The sequence below is a fragment of the Macaca thibetana genome, chromosome 4, assembly GCF_024542745.1.
Source record: "Macaca thibetana thibetana isolate TM-01 chromosome 4, ASM2454274v1, whole genome shotgun sequence".
NCBI lineage: Eukaryota > Metazoa > Chordata > Mammalia > Primates > Cercopithecidae > Macaca > Macaca thibetana.
The window spans coordinates 128,398,695-128,417,111 of NC_065581.1; the positions used below are offsets into that span (position 1 = coordinate 128,398,695).

At 38.9% G+C, this 18,417-nt stretch overlaps 1 protein-coding gene and 1 non-coding gene across 2 annotated transcripts in view; one reads left to right on the forward strand and one right to left on the reverse strand.

Annotated features, from left to right (window-relative positions):
* Positions 1-18,417, reverse strand: part of PEX7 (peroxisomal biogenesis factor 7) — a 92,728-nt gene that overhangs the window by 59,053 nt on the left and 15,258 nt on the right. The window contains exons 4-5 of the mRNA XM_050787969.1: positions 10,162-10,239; positions 9,674-9,782 (exon numbers count right to left, since the gene is read on the reverse strand). Coding sequence (XP_050643926.1) covers positions 9,674-9,782; positions 10,162-10,239 — 187 coding nt within the window. The remainder of the gene's footprint in view (positions 1-9,673; positions 9,783-10,161; positions 10,240-18,417) is intronic.
* Positions 2,278-2,411, forward strand: LOC126954075 (small nucleolar RNA SNORA27). Its single transcript, XR_007725524.1, has one exon. It is a non-coding gene; the product is annotated as a small nucleolar RNA SNORA27 (small nucleolar RNA).

An 18,417-nucleotide genomic window follows, 5' to 3' on the forward strand; every position in this document is an offset into this window, starting at 1 on the left:
GCATACGTGTTAATAATAACTGTAATCTCAGCACTTTGGGAGGCTGAGGCAGGAGGATTGCTTGAGTCCAGGAGTTCTAGACCAGCCTGGGCAACACGGTGAAACCCTGTCTCTACCAAAAATACAAAAATTAGTTAGGTGGTGGCGCACGCCTGTGGTCTCAGCTAGTAGGCTGAGGTTGGAGGATTGTTTGAGCCCGGGAGGCAGTTTCAGTGAGCTGAGATGGCACCACTGTACTCCAGCCTGGGCAACAGAGCCAAATCCTGTCTCAAAAAAAAAAAAAAAAAAAAAAAGAGGTAATGCTCACAGAGCTTTTACTCTGCCAGTCACTGTTCTAAGCCCTTTATACACATTAGCCACTTACTCCTCCTCAACACTCCATGATATGGATACCATTATCACCCTAATTTTAGAAATGAGGAATGAGGAGACAGGTTAAACGGCATGACCAAAGAAATTCTCCTAACAGCAGGAAAGTAGAACTTGATCTGAAGCAGTCCAGCTCCAGAATTCTTATTCCTGACCACTGTGCTATATTACCTCTCCTTAAAGAACTTCACAGTCTTCATCATTAGCTGCTTCTAGATTTTGTCTTAGCATTCCTCTTTCCTACTGGACGATATGCTCTAGGAGGGCAGGAACTCCATCTGTTGTCTTCCTCACTGAGTCTCCAGTAAATGATGGACATTTGATAAATATCTGACTGACTCATGGGCAACGTCCTTCTCAATAATCGAAATGAACTCAGATATGTTTTAAAAATTTGAATAAGATGGTTACTACCATATCTTATATAATAACAATCAAAAATATTTTCATGTTTGGCTATGTAAGGCATTTGGCTATGTAAAAGAATACACAAGTGTTACAGGAAATGTATGAAAACAAGCGAAGAAAAGAAGACCTAAGCACTGCATTTGCTTACAAACGCATGGTACATAGCTCAGTAAGTAAATGTTCTTGTCTCTGAAATGGCTAAGGCACAATGAGAGTTTCAGAACTTGCCTTGACTTTTTACTATACCTCAACTCCTTCCAATATTTTTGCCGAGTGGAAGAAGAACTTTGAATCTTTTAAAAAGTACTAAGTAGACTAATATTTGTAAATCATCACAAAGGATTATTTCAGGAAAATGGCAAATGTTTGATAAATCAACCTTCCAATGAGTTCCCCAAGTCATAAAAATGGGCAGAAAACAGCTTTACTGTATCCATTTCACAAGGAAAGTTTTTAAAGCACATATTTTAGAGCTTACAGGTCCAGGACTTGATTTTCATCAAATCCCCTCTGATTTATCCGAAGCCTTAGATGTGCAGCCAATTTAGTGAATACTGGCCCCTTAGACTCCATCCACCTCCTTTCACCTAATCTAGATTCACTCTTTTCATCCTCAGTCCATGTTGTTTGGGTAACTCTCTCATTTTCCATTCCCAACTGCAGGGACTAACTAGGCCTAAGCCAATCAACACATTATATCCCCCTCACCCACACACTGATTAGTTCAGGTACACCCACAAGGACTCATCAGAGCCCATGACAGAAAAATGAAACTGCCTGGATGTCTGAGAAGGAATCTTTCAGTTTTTCCTACTGGACAGAAACCAGAAAGGATGTACTAGGGGTTGGAGCTACTGCCATCTTGCCATCATGTGGTGCCTGATACCCTGATTCTGAAACCAACACAACAGAAGACAGAGCCCTACCATCCAACCATGACTATAAAGCCAGATTTAATTCTGAACATTTCACTTATGTGAGCAAATAAGTTATCTTCTTCCTTAAAGTACTTTGGGTGAGAATTTTTTTTTTCTACTTTCAACCAAAGAAGTCCTGGCTGATACGACCAAGATTTATATTAATTTCTAACATAACACATGAAGGTAATGTAATTAAACAGGTGTCTTCTCTTCTACAGAAGCAATCATTCTGCTGATAAAAGATCGCTTTTCTACTACCCACTTACACTATTCAGATAGTTTGAAAAGTTAAGTGTTGTGATTACACTAACGCTCTACAAACAATTAATCTTCTGTTATTCAGTCTCATACACCGCAGATTCTACAGCACTATCCAGAGTCAATGCTATGTATTCCATGCTACACAAAGACCAATGTAAAAGGAAGAGGTGTGTGTGACTCAGCGCAAATGACTAATGGCTAATACACATAATTCTGACTGATGTCTAAAAAATGCAGCTGCATTAGTTTATGATTTTGTCACTATCAGATTTATATTTGGTCATACGCATAAAGAGAACAATGATTAAAAACAAATCAATACCCTCTTTTTACTCTGCCAACTGGACGTATGTAATTACTGGTCATTCCAGTGGGGCAAAGGAAATATCCTTTTTAAAACTCAGGCAAACTTGATGTTTGTCATAGTCATGTATCCTGTCAGAGAAAACAAACTGAAAACAAATAAACGAACAAAAAACAACAAAAAAATGCCCAAATCAAGGCAATTTTAGAACCTTAAATAGCCCGGGCACAGTGGCTCGCGCCTGTCATCCTAGCACCTTGGGAGGCCAAGGCGGGCGGATCACCTGAGCTCAGGAGTTCGAGACCAGGCCTGGCCAACAAGGCAAACCCCCATCTCTACTAAAAATACAAAAATTAGCCAGGAATCGTGGCACGCATCTGTAATCCCAGCTACTCGGGAGGCTGAGGCAAGAGAATCGCTTGAAGGCGGGAGGCAGAAGTTGCAGTGAGCTGATATTGCACCACTGCACTCCAGCCTGGGCGACAGAGCCTCTGTCTCAAACAAAAAAAAAAAAAAAGAAAAAGAAAAAGAACCTTCAATAATAAAAAATATCAACAAGATTACATAAAATAAAAAGGTAAGGAATTTTTTAAGACCTACCAATTGTTCAAGGAATTGTATTTATGAATACTTTTCCAACTATACAAAATTATATTCTCATTATTAATTTTAGTTTACTGTGTATGTTGCCAATTAGAGCTCCCCGCAGACAGGTCTTCACTGTTTCACTAGAAGAGAAGCATGTTTCAGTTCTTTTTCTTTTCTTTGAGACAGTCTTGCTCTGTTGCCCAGGCTGGAGTGTGGTGGCTCTATCTAGGCTCAATGCAATCTCCACTTCCCATGTTCAAGTGATTCTCCTGCCTCAGCCTCCCAAGTAGCTGAGATTACAGGTGTGTGCCACCATGCCCGGCTAATTTTTGTATTTTTGTAGAGACAGGTATCACCATGTTCATTGGCCAGGCTGGTCTCGAACTCCTGTTGTCAAGTGATCCATCCGCCTCAGCCTTCCAAAGTGCTGGGATTACAGATGTGAGCCACCATGCCTGGCCTCAGTTCATTTTTGAGGTGGAGCTATTCTATACCACTAATTCAATCTAGAGTTTGAAATGACTCCTTTGAAACTGTAGGATATAATGCTAAAAGGCATCCCTCACCTAAGAAAATAATGCTAATGTCAATCTAATTCACATCCTTACAAGAACTTTAATTCGACTTGGACTAATACTCTCTGCGGTAGAACCTTTCACCAGTGGTAAAATTACAAACCAGTAATGTGCTCAACTTACAGATCCAATTCACTATAAGCACAAAACTCATTACCATTGATTCCAAATCAAAGCCATAGGCCAGGCACAGTAGCTCACACCTGTAATCCTAACACTTTGGGAGGCCGAAGTGGGTGGATCACCTGAGGTCAGGAGTTTGAGACCAGCCTGGCCAACACGGTGAAACCCCATCTCTATTAAAAATACAAAAATTAACTGGGTGTGATGGCGCACACCTGTAGTACCAGTTACTCAGAAGGCTGAGGCAGGAGAATTGCTTGAATCCGGCATGCGGAGGTTGCAGTGAGCCGAGATTGCACCCCTGTACTCCAGCCTAGGCAACAGAGCTAGACTCTGTCTCAATAATAATAATAAAAACATAAAAGATAATTAACTCAAGTTATATATGTAAGTGAAAGCGTTTACTGATTCAAATTAAATGTATTAATATTGCTACCACTGACTTAATACACACTCAGCCTTATGGTTAACTATGTTACAGAAAGATAAAAGACCAAAGAAGGAATTCAGGGTTGGAAAAGGCAACATGAGAAGAAAAAATGTATTACCGGTCCCATTCCAAACGACTTCATATGAAGTCTTAGAAAAAAATTTAAATTAAATCTTAGAAAAGATTTAACTCAGATTATGGACAAAAAAAGCTATGACTTAGCTTAAAAATTCAAAAAATAATAGTTTATAACCTTATAAGTTGACAGTGTGTACTGCTCATCATTCTAGAAAACTGTTAATTTTTATCAGAGAACAAAAATATTTTTTCTTTTATTAACTATGCCCCTACACATAGGCATTACTAGTATTCATTATTAGGATCTCAAAAAATTACATAATCTTTCACCTTAATCATGCTCCCTGTAAAAAGAAAATTGCATACTCTAAATGGATATACTTGTCTGTATATAATTTACCTGAAGGTTTCCATTTCTGAGTGTTTTCAACCTAATAGTACTTTCACAATTTAGGATGGTTTGGTAATTTTTCACTTTTAAAATTAAAAATAATGAAATAATGAGAAAAATAGTGTGTGATATTATATCTCCTAAGAAAGCCAATCAACATAATTCAACAACTCAGGGAACTGATACAGTTTATTAGCAAGAAAGGAACAATTATCCTACCTATTGCCTATCTTTGGATGCTGCATAACTGAAAGAGGAGACACTATTAGGAGCACCACCTCCTCTTCCAGCTAATGTCTTCTGTTCTCTACTAAACAGCCAACTGCACAAAACAGTTTCCGCTTCTTTCTCTCTCCTTGAGGATTTATACCAGAGGTCAGCAAACATTTTCTGTAAAGGGCCACAGGCGGTAAATATTTTTGGCTTTGAGGACCTTTCAGTTTCTCTCACAACTACTCAACTCCATCACTACAGTGTGAAAGCAACCACAGACAATATGTTAATAAATGGGCATAGTTGTATCCCAATGAAACTATTTATAAAAACCATCAGTTTTGATCTCAGGGCAGCAGTTTGCCAACTTGTGCTCTATTCCAAGGTTTCTTTGACTTAGTCTTTCCTAGGTGCTCTGATTTATTGCAATGGCTTCAGTTACCAATTCTAAGCCAATGATACAATTTTTATTCACAAAGCCAGAGTTCTCAGCTCCAAGCTCAACCTGCTTATTGACAAGCAGATGCATGTCTCACAGGTTCTGAAACAGTGTTCTAAAACAAAACTCAAGACCTTCTCTTTCAAACATGTATCATATCTCAGTTATAACATTACCATCCATGAATTTGTCCTTGCCAGAAATCTAGGAATTATTCTTTAGGAGCTGGAATCATCGAAAAGTAATCTGAACCACAGCTAATTCTTGTCAAGAGGCTGATAAAGAAGTAAAGTCCTAAACATGGAAAGGAACAACCGGTACCAGCTACTGCAAAAACATGCCAAATTGTAAAGACCATCGATGCTAGGAAGAAACTGCATCAATTAACAAGCAAAATAACCAGCTAACATCATAATCACAGGATCAAATTCACACATAACAATATTAACCTTAAATGTAAATAGGCTAAATGCTCCAATTAAAAGACACAGACTGGTAAACTGGATAAAGAGTCAAGACCCATCAGTGTACTATATTCAGGAGACTCATCTCACATGCAGAGACACACATAGGCTCAAAATAAAGGGACAGAAGATCTATCAAACAAACGGAAAACAAAAAAAAGCAGGGGTTGCAATCCTAGTCTCTGATAAAACAGACTTTATACCAACAAAGATCAGAAGAGACAAAGAAGGCCATTACATAATAGTAAAGGGACCAAGAAGAGCTAACTATCCTAAATATATATGCACCCAATATATGAGAACCCAGATTCATGAAACAAGTCCTTAGACACCTACAAAGAGACTTAGACTCCCATACCATAATAATGGGAGACTTTAACACCCCACTGTCAACATTAGACAGATCAACGAGACAGAAAGTTAACAAGGGTATCCAGGAATTGAACTCAGCTCTGCATCAAGCGGACCTAACAGACATCTACAGAACTCTCCACCCCAAATCAACAGAATATATATCCTTCTCAGCACCACATCACACTTATTCCAAAACTGACCACATAATTGGAAGTAAAGCACTCCTCAGCAAATGTAAAAAAACAGAAATTATAACAAACTGTCTCCCGGACCATAGTGCAATGAAACTAGACTCAGGATTAAGAAACTCACTCAAAACCACTCAACCTCATGGAAACTGAACAACCTGCTCCTGAATGACTACTGGGTACATAACGAAATGAAGGCAGAAATAAAGATGTTCTTTGAAACCAATGAGAACAAAGATACAACATACCAGAATCTCTGGGACACATTTAAAGCAGTGTGTAGAGGGAAATTTACAGCACTAAATGCCCACAAGAGAAAGCAGGAAAGATCTAAAACTGACCCCCCAACATGAAAAGAACTAGAGAAGCAAGAGCAAACACATTCAAAAGCTAGCAGAAGGCAAGAAATAATTAAGATCAGAGCAGAACTGAAGGAGATAGAGACACAAAAAACCCTTCAAAAAATCAGTGAATCCAGGAGCTGGTTTTTTGAAAAGATCAACAAAATTGATAGACTGCTAACAAGACTAATAAAGAAGAAAAGAGAGAACAATCAAATAGACGCAATAAAAATGATAAAGGGGATATCACCACCAATCCCACAGAAATACAAACTACCATCAGAGAATACTATAAACACCTCTATGCAAATAAACTAGAAAATCCAGAAGAAACAGATAAATTCCTGGACACACACACCCTCACAAGACTAAACCAGGAAGAAGCTGAATCCCTGAATAGACGAATACCAGGCTCTGAAATTGAGGCAATAATAGCCTACCAACCAAAAAAAGTCCAGGACCAGTCGAATTCTACCAGAGGTACAAAGTGGAGCTGGTACCATTCCTTCTGAAACTATTCCAATCAATAGAAAAAGAGGGAATCCTCCCTAACTCATTTTATGAGGCCAGCATCATCCTGATACCAAAGCCTGGCAGAGACACAACAAAAAAAGAGAATTTTAGACCAATATCCCTGATGAACATCGATGCAAAAATCCTCAGTAAAATACCGGCAAACCAAATCCAGCAGCAAATCAAAAAGCTTATCCACCATCAAGTGGGCTTCATCGCCAGGATGCAAGGCTGGTTCAACATACGCAAATCAATAAATGTAATCCAGCACAAAAACAGAACCAAAGACAAAAACCACACGATTATCTCAATAGATGCAGAAAAGGCCTTTGACAAAATTCAACAGCCCTTCATGCTGAAAAACTCTCAATAAATTTGGTATTGATGGGATGTATCTCAAAATAATGAGAGCTATTTATGACAAACCCACAGCCAATATCATACTGAATGGGCAAAACCTGGAAGCATTCCCTTTGAAAACTAGCACAAGACAGGGATGCCCTCTCTCACCCCTCCTATTCAACACAGTGTTGGAAGTTCTGGCCAGGGCAATCAGGCAGGAGAAAGAAATAAAGGGTATTCAACTAGGAAAAGAGGAAGTCAAATTGTCCCTGTTTGCAGGTGACATGATTGTATATTTAGAAAACCCCATCGTCTCAGCCCAAAATCTCCTTAAGCTGATAAACAACTTCAGCAAAGTCTCAGGATACAAAATCAATGTTCAAAAATCACAAGCATTCCTATACACCAATAACAGACAAACAGAGAGCCAAATCATGAATGAACTCCCATTCACAATAGCTTCAAAGAGAATAAAATACCTAGGAATCCAACTTACAAGGGATGTGAAGGACCTCTTCAAGGAGAACTACAAACCACTGCTCAGTGAAATAAAAGAGGACACAAACAAATGGAAGAACATTCTATGCTCATGGATAGGAAGAATCAATATTGTGAAAATGGCCATACTGCCCAAGGTAATTTATAGATTTGATGCCATCCCCATCAAGCTACCAATGACTCTCTTCGCAGAATTGGAAAAAACTACTTTAAAGTTCATATGGAACCAAAAAAGAGCCCACATTGCCAAGACAGTCCTAAGCCAAAAGAGCAAAGCTGGAGGCATCATGCTACCTGACTTCAAACTATACTACAAGGGTACAGTAACCAAAACAGCATGGTACTGGTACCAAAACAGAGGTATAGACCAATAGAACAGAACAGGGCCCTCAGAAATAATACCACACACCTACAACCATCTGATCTTTGACAAACCTGACAAAAACAAGAAATAGGGAAAGGATTCCCTATTTAATAAATGGTGCTGGGAAAATTGGCTAGCCATATGTAGAAAGCTGAAACTGGATCCCTTCCTTACATCTTATACAAAAATTAATTCAAGATGGATTAAAGACTTAAATGTTAGACTTAAAACCATCAAAACCCTAGAAGAAAACCTATGCAATACCATTCAGCTCATGGGCAAGGACTTCATGACTAAAACACCAAAAGCAATGGCAACAAAAGCCAAAATTGACAAATGGGATCTAATTAAACTAAAGAGCTTCTGCACAGCAAAAGAAACTACCATCACAGTGAACAGGCAACCTACAGATTGGGAGAAAATTTTTGCAGTCTACCCATCTGACAACGAGCTAATATCCAGAATCTACAAAGAACTTAAATTTACAAGAAAAAAATCAAACAACCGCATCAAAAAGTGGGCGAAGGATAAGAACAGACACTTCTCAAAAGAAGACATTTACGCAGCCAACAGACACATGAAAAAATGCTCATCATCACTGGCTATCAGAGAAATGCAAATCGAAACCACAATGAGATACCATCTCACACCAGTTAGAATGGTGATCATTAACAAGTCAGGAAACAACAGGTGCTAGAGAGGATGTGGAGAAATAGGAACACTTTTACACTGTTGGTGGGATTGTAAACTAGTTCAACCATTGTGGAAGACAGTGTGGCAATTCCTCAAGGATCTAGAACCAGAAATACCATTTGACCCAGCAATCCCATTACTAGGTACATACCCAAAGGATTATAAATCATGCTGCTATAAAGACACATGCACATGTATGTTTATTGTGGCACTATTCACAATAGCAAAGACTTGGAACCAACCCAAATGTCCATCAATGATAGACTGGATTAAGAAAATGTGGCACATATACACCATGGAATACTATGCAGCCATAAAAAAACATGAGTTCATGTCCTTTGTAGGGACATGGACAAAGCTGGAAACCATCATTCTGAGCAAACTATTGCAAGGACAGAAAACCAAACACCACATGTTCTCACTCATAGGTGGGAATTGAACAATGAGAACCCTTGGACACAGGATGGGGAACATCACACACCAGGGCCTGTCATGGGGTGGGGAAAGGGGGGAGGGATAGCATTAGGAGACATACCTAATGTAAATGACCAGTTAATGGGTGCAGCACACCAACATGGCACATGTATACATATGTAACAAACCTGCATGTTGTGCACATGTACCCTAGAACTTAAAGTATAATAATAAAAATAAAAAATAAAAATTAAAAAAAACAAGTAAAGTCTTAAGAGCACGAAAGAGTAGTAATAGGCTCCTGTTTTCTCTTTGAATCTAAGGTACACAGCGCCACCTAATGGTAAAAACAAGGCCACCATTCACTACAAATAAGGCTTTTGGTAAATACAGAATTACTTACCTGAGGCTGAAGCAAAACAACCAGGGATGTGGGGAGACCAGATTGTGCTATAAATAATACTTTCATGGCCTCTAAAGGTGCACAGAGACTTTCCAACAGTTGGATCCCACTAAAAATAAATGAATAGATCAATTGCTCAAGAGGGATAAATTCAAATTTATGCTTTTACATATACTATACATACCAATAAACTATATACATTTATATATACACATACAATATATATACAGATCTCAAGGATTTTTAAAGATCTATTTTGATATAAAGCAGGATGGTATTTAAGTGCCAAACTAATGCTGAGCTATTAGTTCACAGCCAAAAGATTAGAAAATTTTAAGTTCTAATAAATGTTTTAATTTTTTTTTTTTTAAGAAAACTCAGCTATCCAATCATAAAGCTACAGAAGTATGTTTGGAAAAGAAAAGAAAATTTAGCAGAAGCTCTAGAGAGGGGAATATTTGTTTTCAAATACAATAATGCTATCATACCAATTTGACAGTTTGATCCCATGAGCCAGACACCACAAGCTGTTCACCTCTGGTTTGGCTCCAATCAACACTATACACCTAAAAACAATCAAAAGCATTTAGAAAGCAAAAGACCATCAAGTTCAACGTTGCATTTTATCTCTTGTTATATAACAGTGAGAGGCAGAACAACTAATTTACTATGTCAAAACATCAAATAATTCCTATCCATCTCAACAAGGTGTCCGAGAAATGAGAAGTTGATCTTGTCCATTCCTCCAGACTTATTCCTTACAGATAAGACTCCATTCTGCTTTCATAGAATTCTACAGTATACTTCCAAACCTTCTTCACTGAAACAAATTATACATATTTTAAAACCTACCAACAAATCACTGTTTGCAGCCCCACGAAGAAATGTCAAAGCAGATTAGAAAGTTAGTCATCTAAAAAAGCTTGCTGGGTCAATGTTTATTGGAAAGCATTAAAATTCAATTAATATCCCTATCTGGCCTTTCCTAGAAAAAGCTTGCAGGAACCAGGTGATCCTTCCAGATCTCTTGGTAAACAGTTTTAGTTATCCAATGCTGCTATTCTAATGTATGCTTCACTGCTCTCAGTGAACCATTTCAAATGAACCATTTGAAAACTTTTGGAAATGTTTTCATTCCTTCATTTTATACAACAGATTATACACAGATCACTCCTGTAAACTAAGTTCAACAAAATATGTGCATAATTATACTTTATGAAATTAGTCCTGACAAGGACCTGCGTATATGCCATTGGTATATCACATTGGTGATCAGCCAGCAGGTTACTTTGAATCTTATTACTCTCTCCCACATATATGTAGGAAGTATGAGTATCTGGGCTTAAGCCACTTAAATGTGGGTTACTTTCTCTCTGCTGCCCAGTACTATGTTGAGCCATGTTGGAGGCTGAGGAAAAAAAACATCAGTAATACTGATCCCGTCACTTATATATGGAATCTAAAAAAGTCAAACTTAAGAGAAACATACAGTAGAATAGTGTTTGCCAGGGGCTGGGGGTGGGGGAAATGGAGATATGTTGCTCAAAGGATACAAACTTTTAGTTATAAGATGAATAATTTCTAGAGATTCAATGTACATCATGGTAACTATTATAAATAATAATGTATTACTGAATACTTGAAATTTGCTAAGAGAGTAGATCTGCAATGTTCTTATTGTGAGAACAAGAAAATGGTAACTATTCAAGTGATGGATATGTTAATTAGCTTTACTGTAGGAATCATTACTCAAGATATATTTAAATCAAAACACTAAGCTGTACAACTTAGATTTCTTTTTTTCCCCCCCCAAAACAGGGTCTTGCGCAGTCGCCCAGGCTGGAGTGCAGTGGCACAATCTCGGCTCACTGCAGCTATGACCTCCTGGGTTCAAGCGGTCCTCCCACCTCAGCTTCCTAAGTAGCTGGAGTCACACTTGCGTGCCACCACACTCAGCTAATTTTTTTCTTATTTTTTGTAGAGACGGTGTCTCACCATGTTCCCCAGGCTGGTCTCAAACTTGTAGGCTCAAGCAGTCCTACCACCTCAGCCTCCCAAAGTGCTAGGATTACAGCCACTGTGCCCGGCCTACAAATTTTTATTTGCCTATCATACTAAACCTGGAAAAAAGTTTAACAAAATTATATTAAGCTTCCAAAAAAGGAATAAAAAAGTAAAATATCAATACTTTGTTCACCATGGGTTTTTTGCATTAATTTTTATTTTTAAAAACATTAACAAATTATCTTATCAAGTTTTTTGGGGCCCCCTTAAATTGTGTACCTAGAGTGAGTGCCTCACACATCCTACCCTAGTCCTGGCCCTGCCTCTGCCCACATTCATGCAAAAGATATAAGAGTAGTTGGGACACTAAAGGAAGCACAATCCAGCAGCAGCTATGAAAGGAATAGAAGGGCCAGTGAAAACCAAAGCTACTGTTGCCATCTGTTAGTTATGGATAGAAAAAAGGCTGGTTTGGAAGCAATCACTGAAGATCTTGAGAGATAAAGAGTTTGATTTTATCCTCTAAATTTCTCCTACAAAGGACCATATAGTAAATGGTAAGTTTCTTCAAAAAGTTACATTTCTTCTACAAAGAGCCACATGGTAAATACTTCAGACTTTACAGGCTATTTGGTCACTGTCACAACTACTAAACCCAGCTCTTGCAGCACACACAAAGCAGCCATAGTCAATACTGAATTAATGGGCATGGTTTGGTTCCAATAAAACTTTATTTGTAAATCTAACTGCAGGCCAGATTTGGTCCTGGCCCACATGATGTAGTTTCCCAACCCCTGCTTTAGGCTGATGTAAACAGTCAAAAATAAAAATAGCAAACCTTTATTGAACACTCTGAGTGTCAGATCCTGTTGATAAGCACTTTATGTATTTTATTTCATTTAATTTTCATTTATATGAAGTAGATACAATGTCAAGGCCCAGAGAGGTTAAGTAACTTGTCCAGAGTCCCAAAGCTAGTAAGGCACAGAGATGAAATCTGAACCTGGGCAGCCTAATTGCAGAGCCCACTCTTAATCGCTATGCGAGGCTATCTGTACAGCATGCTACTTGAGGGCACTGTTGAATCAGAACTTCTTGGCTACCTTAAGCCATGATATCAAGGAACTAAAGCTCTACCCCTGCTGGTATCACCCTTTACTGGAGCTACATTTGGGCCCATTGATTCCATTGTGTTTTCATGAATTACCTATACAAGGATCTTAAAGCCCCTGTCCACTTGTAAATTTCCATTTATCTGTCAAGATGTGGCCCATTACATCCCTTATGAAATAAGCCTCCCCTGATAAGCCCTTCAATGAGTCATATGATGCCTTCAACAACAGCTTGCACCTACTTCTAACTCGGCATTTACCATATTTTATTTACTTAAAAGAATGTTACATAACTGACATACCTGCTAGATTTTGGAGACTCCTAATGAGCAAAACATTTTGTACATCTACGTTCATCACAGTAAAATAGGCATTCAAACATTGGTTAAAATAATTTAACCAATCAAATTTCTCTTTACAACCTGAATCACTGCTAGGTAGGTATAGAGAATTGCTAAGTAAATACTAGCATCATCAGCTCAGACTCTACTGCCTCCATACACCTCCAGCGTGATGCAGCAGGTGAGACCTTGTGACTTCTCACCTTCTAAAACTGCAGGAGCCTCCACCGGCTCAAGAGAATCCAGCCTGAATCAACATCAAAGATAGGAAGAAAACCATGCGGATGGCATTGTTGCTGCCAGCTGTCTTCTGTTGCACAACCAAGTGGCAAGCATTAGGTCTCTAGGACAGAGCTAAAGATAGGACACATACGGTGGTGAAGTTAAAAATGGGATAATAAAGAAGGAAATAGGCTGAGTGTGGTGGCTCATGCCTGCAATCCCAGCACTTTGGGAGGCTGAGGCAGGCGGGTCACTTAAGGCCAGGAGTTCGAGACCACCCTGACCAACATGGTGAAACCCCATCTCTACTAAAAATATAAAACTTAGCCGGGTGTGATGGCATGCACCTGTAGTCTCAGCCACGCGGGAGGCTGAACCAGGAGAATCGCTCCCGGGAGGTGGAGGTTGCAGTGAGCCAAGATTGTGGCACTGTACTTTAGGCTGAGTGACAGAGTGAGACCCTGTCTCAAAAAAAAAAAAAAAAAGAAAGGCAACTGAATACTATGTTCAAAATATTAGGACATGGGAGAGGAACTAACAGATCAGGAGACTGTGTGGGGTTTTTTTTGTTTTTAATTAAATAAAAAGTAACTACAACAGGCATGGTGGCTCATGCCTGTAATCCCAGCACTTTGGGAGGCCGAAGCAGGAGGATTGCTTGAGGCCACAAGTTCGAGACCAGCCTGGACAATATGGCGAGACCCCGTCTCTATAAAAAAATTTTAAAAATTAGCCAGGTGTGGGGACACGTAACAGTAGTCCCAGCCACCCAGGAGGCTGAGGTGGGAGGATGGCTTGAGCCCACAAGGTCAAGGTCAAGACAGCACTGAGCCGTGACCATGCCACTGCACTACAGTCTGGGTAGCAGAGTAAGACCCTGTCTCAAAAACAAAACAAAACAAACTATTGACCTAAGAGAAGGATTGAAGCGGGGCCCTGAGGGCTGGCTAAAATGTCAATAGGCAAAAAGCAGAAATCAAACAGTAACCAGAAAACTTCCCCAAAGACATAAATGGGAATATACAGCACCCTAGAGGTCGGAGGTAGTGAACACTGCAAGATAACACCAAGGTTTTGTGCCTGAGGACTGTCAGTGATGACAGCATTAACAAAAGTAAAAGACTGAAGGAAGGAAAATAATGTAATTTTATATATACTGAGTTTGAGGTGACAGCAAGACAGGGTTTGGGCATTAACCTCAAGCTCTGAAAAAAGTTCACAGCCAGAGAGATGTTTGAGATACAGCTGAAAAGGGAAGAATGAATTCCATTATCCCAACTTCAATCAATTCACTCATCTATTCAACAAATGTTTATTAAGCACCCACTATGTACTAGGTACGGGGGGAAGGGAGGTTACAAGTTTAGAAAAGACCAGCCCCTATGGATCTTATATTTTAGCAGCAGAAAACATGCTATAAATAAATGTATAATTTCAAGTTGCAATTTTTTTAAAAACTACAAAGGAAAAGCAGAGTAAGGAGAACAGAAAATAATGACAAGAGCAGGGGGTCATTTCTCAACAAAATGGCCAGGAAAGACCTCTCTGTGCAGAGACTTGAGTGCAGTTAAACATTGAACTCTGCAGGCCGGAGATGAAAGGCTCAGGTTACAGAGAACAGGGAAAGACCTTGAACAAGGAACAAGCTTGCCAGATTTGGGGAACAGCAAGGTTGAATAGTTGGGAGGGATAAGATCCTGAAGAGCTATGGCTAAGAATTTGTCTATGATTTCTCTTAAGAGGTTACAACCATCAACCATAAGTTATCACTTAGATTATAACATCCTTCTAACTGTTCTCCCCATCCATTTTTGTTTACCTCCAATCCATTATCCACACTGCATAAAAAGTAATCTTTAGAAAATACAAATTAAATGTCACTCCCCCGTACAAAGCCTTTCAATGGTTTCACACTATATGTAGCTCCTACAGCTTAGCATCTTCGCTCAACATTACGTGAGATTCATCCATGTTGATTCTTATTACCCAAAGGTCAAAATCATGCAAAACTATGCATGACTTAGGGATGCATACATATGTTGTAAAAATAGAAAGAAAAGCAAAAAATATATAAATAGAAAATTTAGGCCAGTGGTTACTTCTGGGAAGAAGGGAGGAAAAAAAATGGAGAGAGGGGAAGGATAGGACTAGAAAGGGTAAGCAGCGGACTCCAATGGTATAGGTAATGTTTCATTTCTTTAAGCTAGATGGTGAATATGTGTGTTCAATATATCATTTTTACATCTTACATGTTTTTTATAATGTATAAAATATTTCATCGATTTTTAAAATCTGCAATGTCTTTCCCCTGATCTTGGCACAATGGCCAAAACGCTGACAGCTCCAAGCACGCAGGCTCTATCCTTTCTGGTCAAGCGTGCTCTTTCATTTGACTCTAACACTACTACCCTGGCCTCTCCACTTGAATAATTCATTCCAACTTCCCCTTTAGACCAAAGGATGCCCTCCCTGCCCCTTCCCCAGACAAATCCTCCCTTCCCATAACACTGCATACATTCACAGCGCTTACCACATTAGACATTAGATAACCGGAAGTCTGCCTCCCTAGACAGGGCAAGGACTCCAGGAGGGCAAGGGCATGCCTAAGGTGTTTGTCTTCCCAGCTAGCCTGGTACAGTGTCTTGTACACAGTAGCACTAATAAAAGTTTCTGGAATGAATGAAGGAAAGGAGAAACAAATCTGAATGGAAAGCACATCTTCTGTTAGTCTCCTCTTCCATCTCTTCCTTATTCCCAACCTCCCCCTCCACTCCCACTCAAATAGTGGGCATGGCAAATGGTCAAATTAAATACAAAAAGGAAGAGAGATATGCAGTGCCTGACTTTATGCTTTAAGAGCAGGGTCCTCTAGAGGCCTATCTGATGAAATAACTCTTGGCAGTGGTGAAGAAAATTAACCAGGAGAATGGAAAAAGAAAAAAAAAACCCACTGCACAATGTTTTGTGCTGCTTTATGAAATCTGAACCTCATCAAAACCACAGTTTGAGAGGACAAATTTTATTACTGAAACCAATTCCCAAAGAGCTCATCTTTAATCTACTGTAAAGTACTGCCCTTTTTAAGTTGGTCTATTTAATTAAAAGTTGTCAAATAAAAAACTATGTCCAGAATTTTTATTCTTATCTGTATCAATACAAAGGAAAGGGTCACTGACTTTTAATTCCTGAGTGACTAGAAAGGGCTATATATTTCTTTTAAGGTGAAACTTTAGTTTTCTCTTTTGAGACAGGGTCTCACTCTGTACCCAGGCTGCAGTGCAGTGCCACAAGCGCAGCTCACTGCAGCCTCCACCTTCTGGGTTCAATTGATCCTCCCACCTCAGCCTCCCGAGTAGCTGGGACCACAGGTGCACACCACAACACCAGCTCATTTTTTAATTTTTTGTAGAGACAAGGTTTTACCATGTTTCCCAGGCTGGTCTCTAAATCCTGGGCTCAGGTAATCCTCCTGCCTAGGCCTTCCAAAGTGCTGGAATTACATGCATGAGCCACCACCTCCAGCTCTGAAACTTAAATTTTCAACTTTTTTTCATTATGGACTTTTTAAAACATGCATAAAAGTAGAGAGAAGAGTATAATAAACCCCCAGGCACCCATTACGCACCTTCCATAATGATCAACATGTTGCCCATCATGTTTCATCTGTCCCATTATTGACTGAATGGCTGACTACTGGGGTATTTTAACATCAGACCTTTTACTCCTAAATACTTCAGTAGGTAAGGCCAGTTTGTTTTTTACATAAGCACAGGTCAATTTCACCCCAACGAGATTAACAATGGCTACTTAATATAATTTAACACTCAGTCCTTATTCATATTTCCCTGACTGTCCCCAAAAATGTTTCTTTCACAGTCAGCTTATTTGAGTCAGTATCCAAACAAGACCCACATTTTACACTTAGCTGTTATGTCTCTTAAGCCTCTTCTAAGTTAGGACAGTCCTCCTCCCCATACCTTGATCTTCCTGCCCCACATCCCATAACATTTATTTGTTGAAAGAAACCAAGTTATTGGTCTCATAGAATGTCTTGCCTTCTGGATTATCCCAAATGTTTCCTCATGGTGGTAATTAACTTTTTTCTCTACCCTTCCAATTTCCTTTAAATTAGAAGTTAGATCTGGAGGCTTAATCAGATTAGTTCATTTTTTTTTTTAGCTTCCAATTATATTAGGAGGCATATAATTTCTGGTTGACCCACTTTTAGTGATCCTAAGATTGTTCAGAGAATGTTTCAATCTTCAACTAATGGTTTTAGCATCCATAGTGATCCCTGCCTAGAGTCATTATTTCATTAGGGGCTACTAAATAGTGATTTTCTAATTTCTGCTATTCCTTCTGCATTTATTAGCTAGAATCCTGTTATAAAGAACTTTTCTTATCAACTATTTTATAATACCACAATAAAAGTCATAAAAGAAAGGGAAGGTAAATGCCTTGATTCTTTACTTTTGTTTATCAATTTTCAGAATAATGAGCTGGTTGTCCTAATAATCTTCAATAGTGACTACATTTTTCCTAATCACAAGTCTATCTCCATATAAGGACTGAAAATACGTGTGTGTGTGTGTGTGTGGTGTTTAAATTCATTGCTTTCATTCTTTTGGTTGTTCCAATAGTCTCATCTTTGGCCAATGAGAATCCCTTCAAGTTGTACCTTCTAAACCTTTGATATGTCTCCAGCGACCTTTCACAGCTTTCCTGCTTTCTGACACAAGAAGATGTCTTGCATTCCTGCCCAGCCCTGGAATAAACGACTTCTCCAAAGACACTATTCCGGTCAGTGGCAAACAGTATTTAGAGGCCATACTCAGGGCACTAAGAATATTCACTGCTACTCAGTTGTCACTGCTTCTAAATCTTTATTGTGCAAAAAACTAAGAAATATGTACTTTTTTCAGACAGAGAAAAATAAATCACAAGCTTATATGACGATTTCCCATTCAACTTTAAGATTGTTTCTACTTCTTTATTCTCGTAATGCTTTTGTCTCACTTTAAAACTTTCAGTTTCTTTTTTTTTTGAGACAGAGTCTCAATCTGTC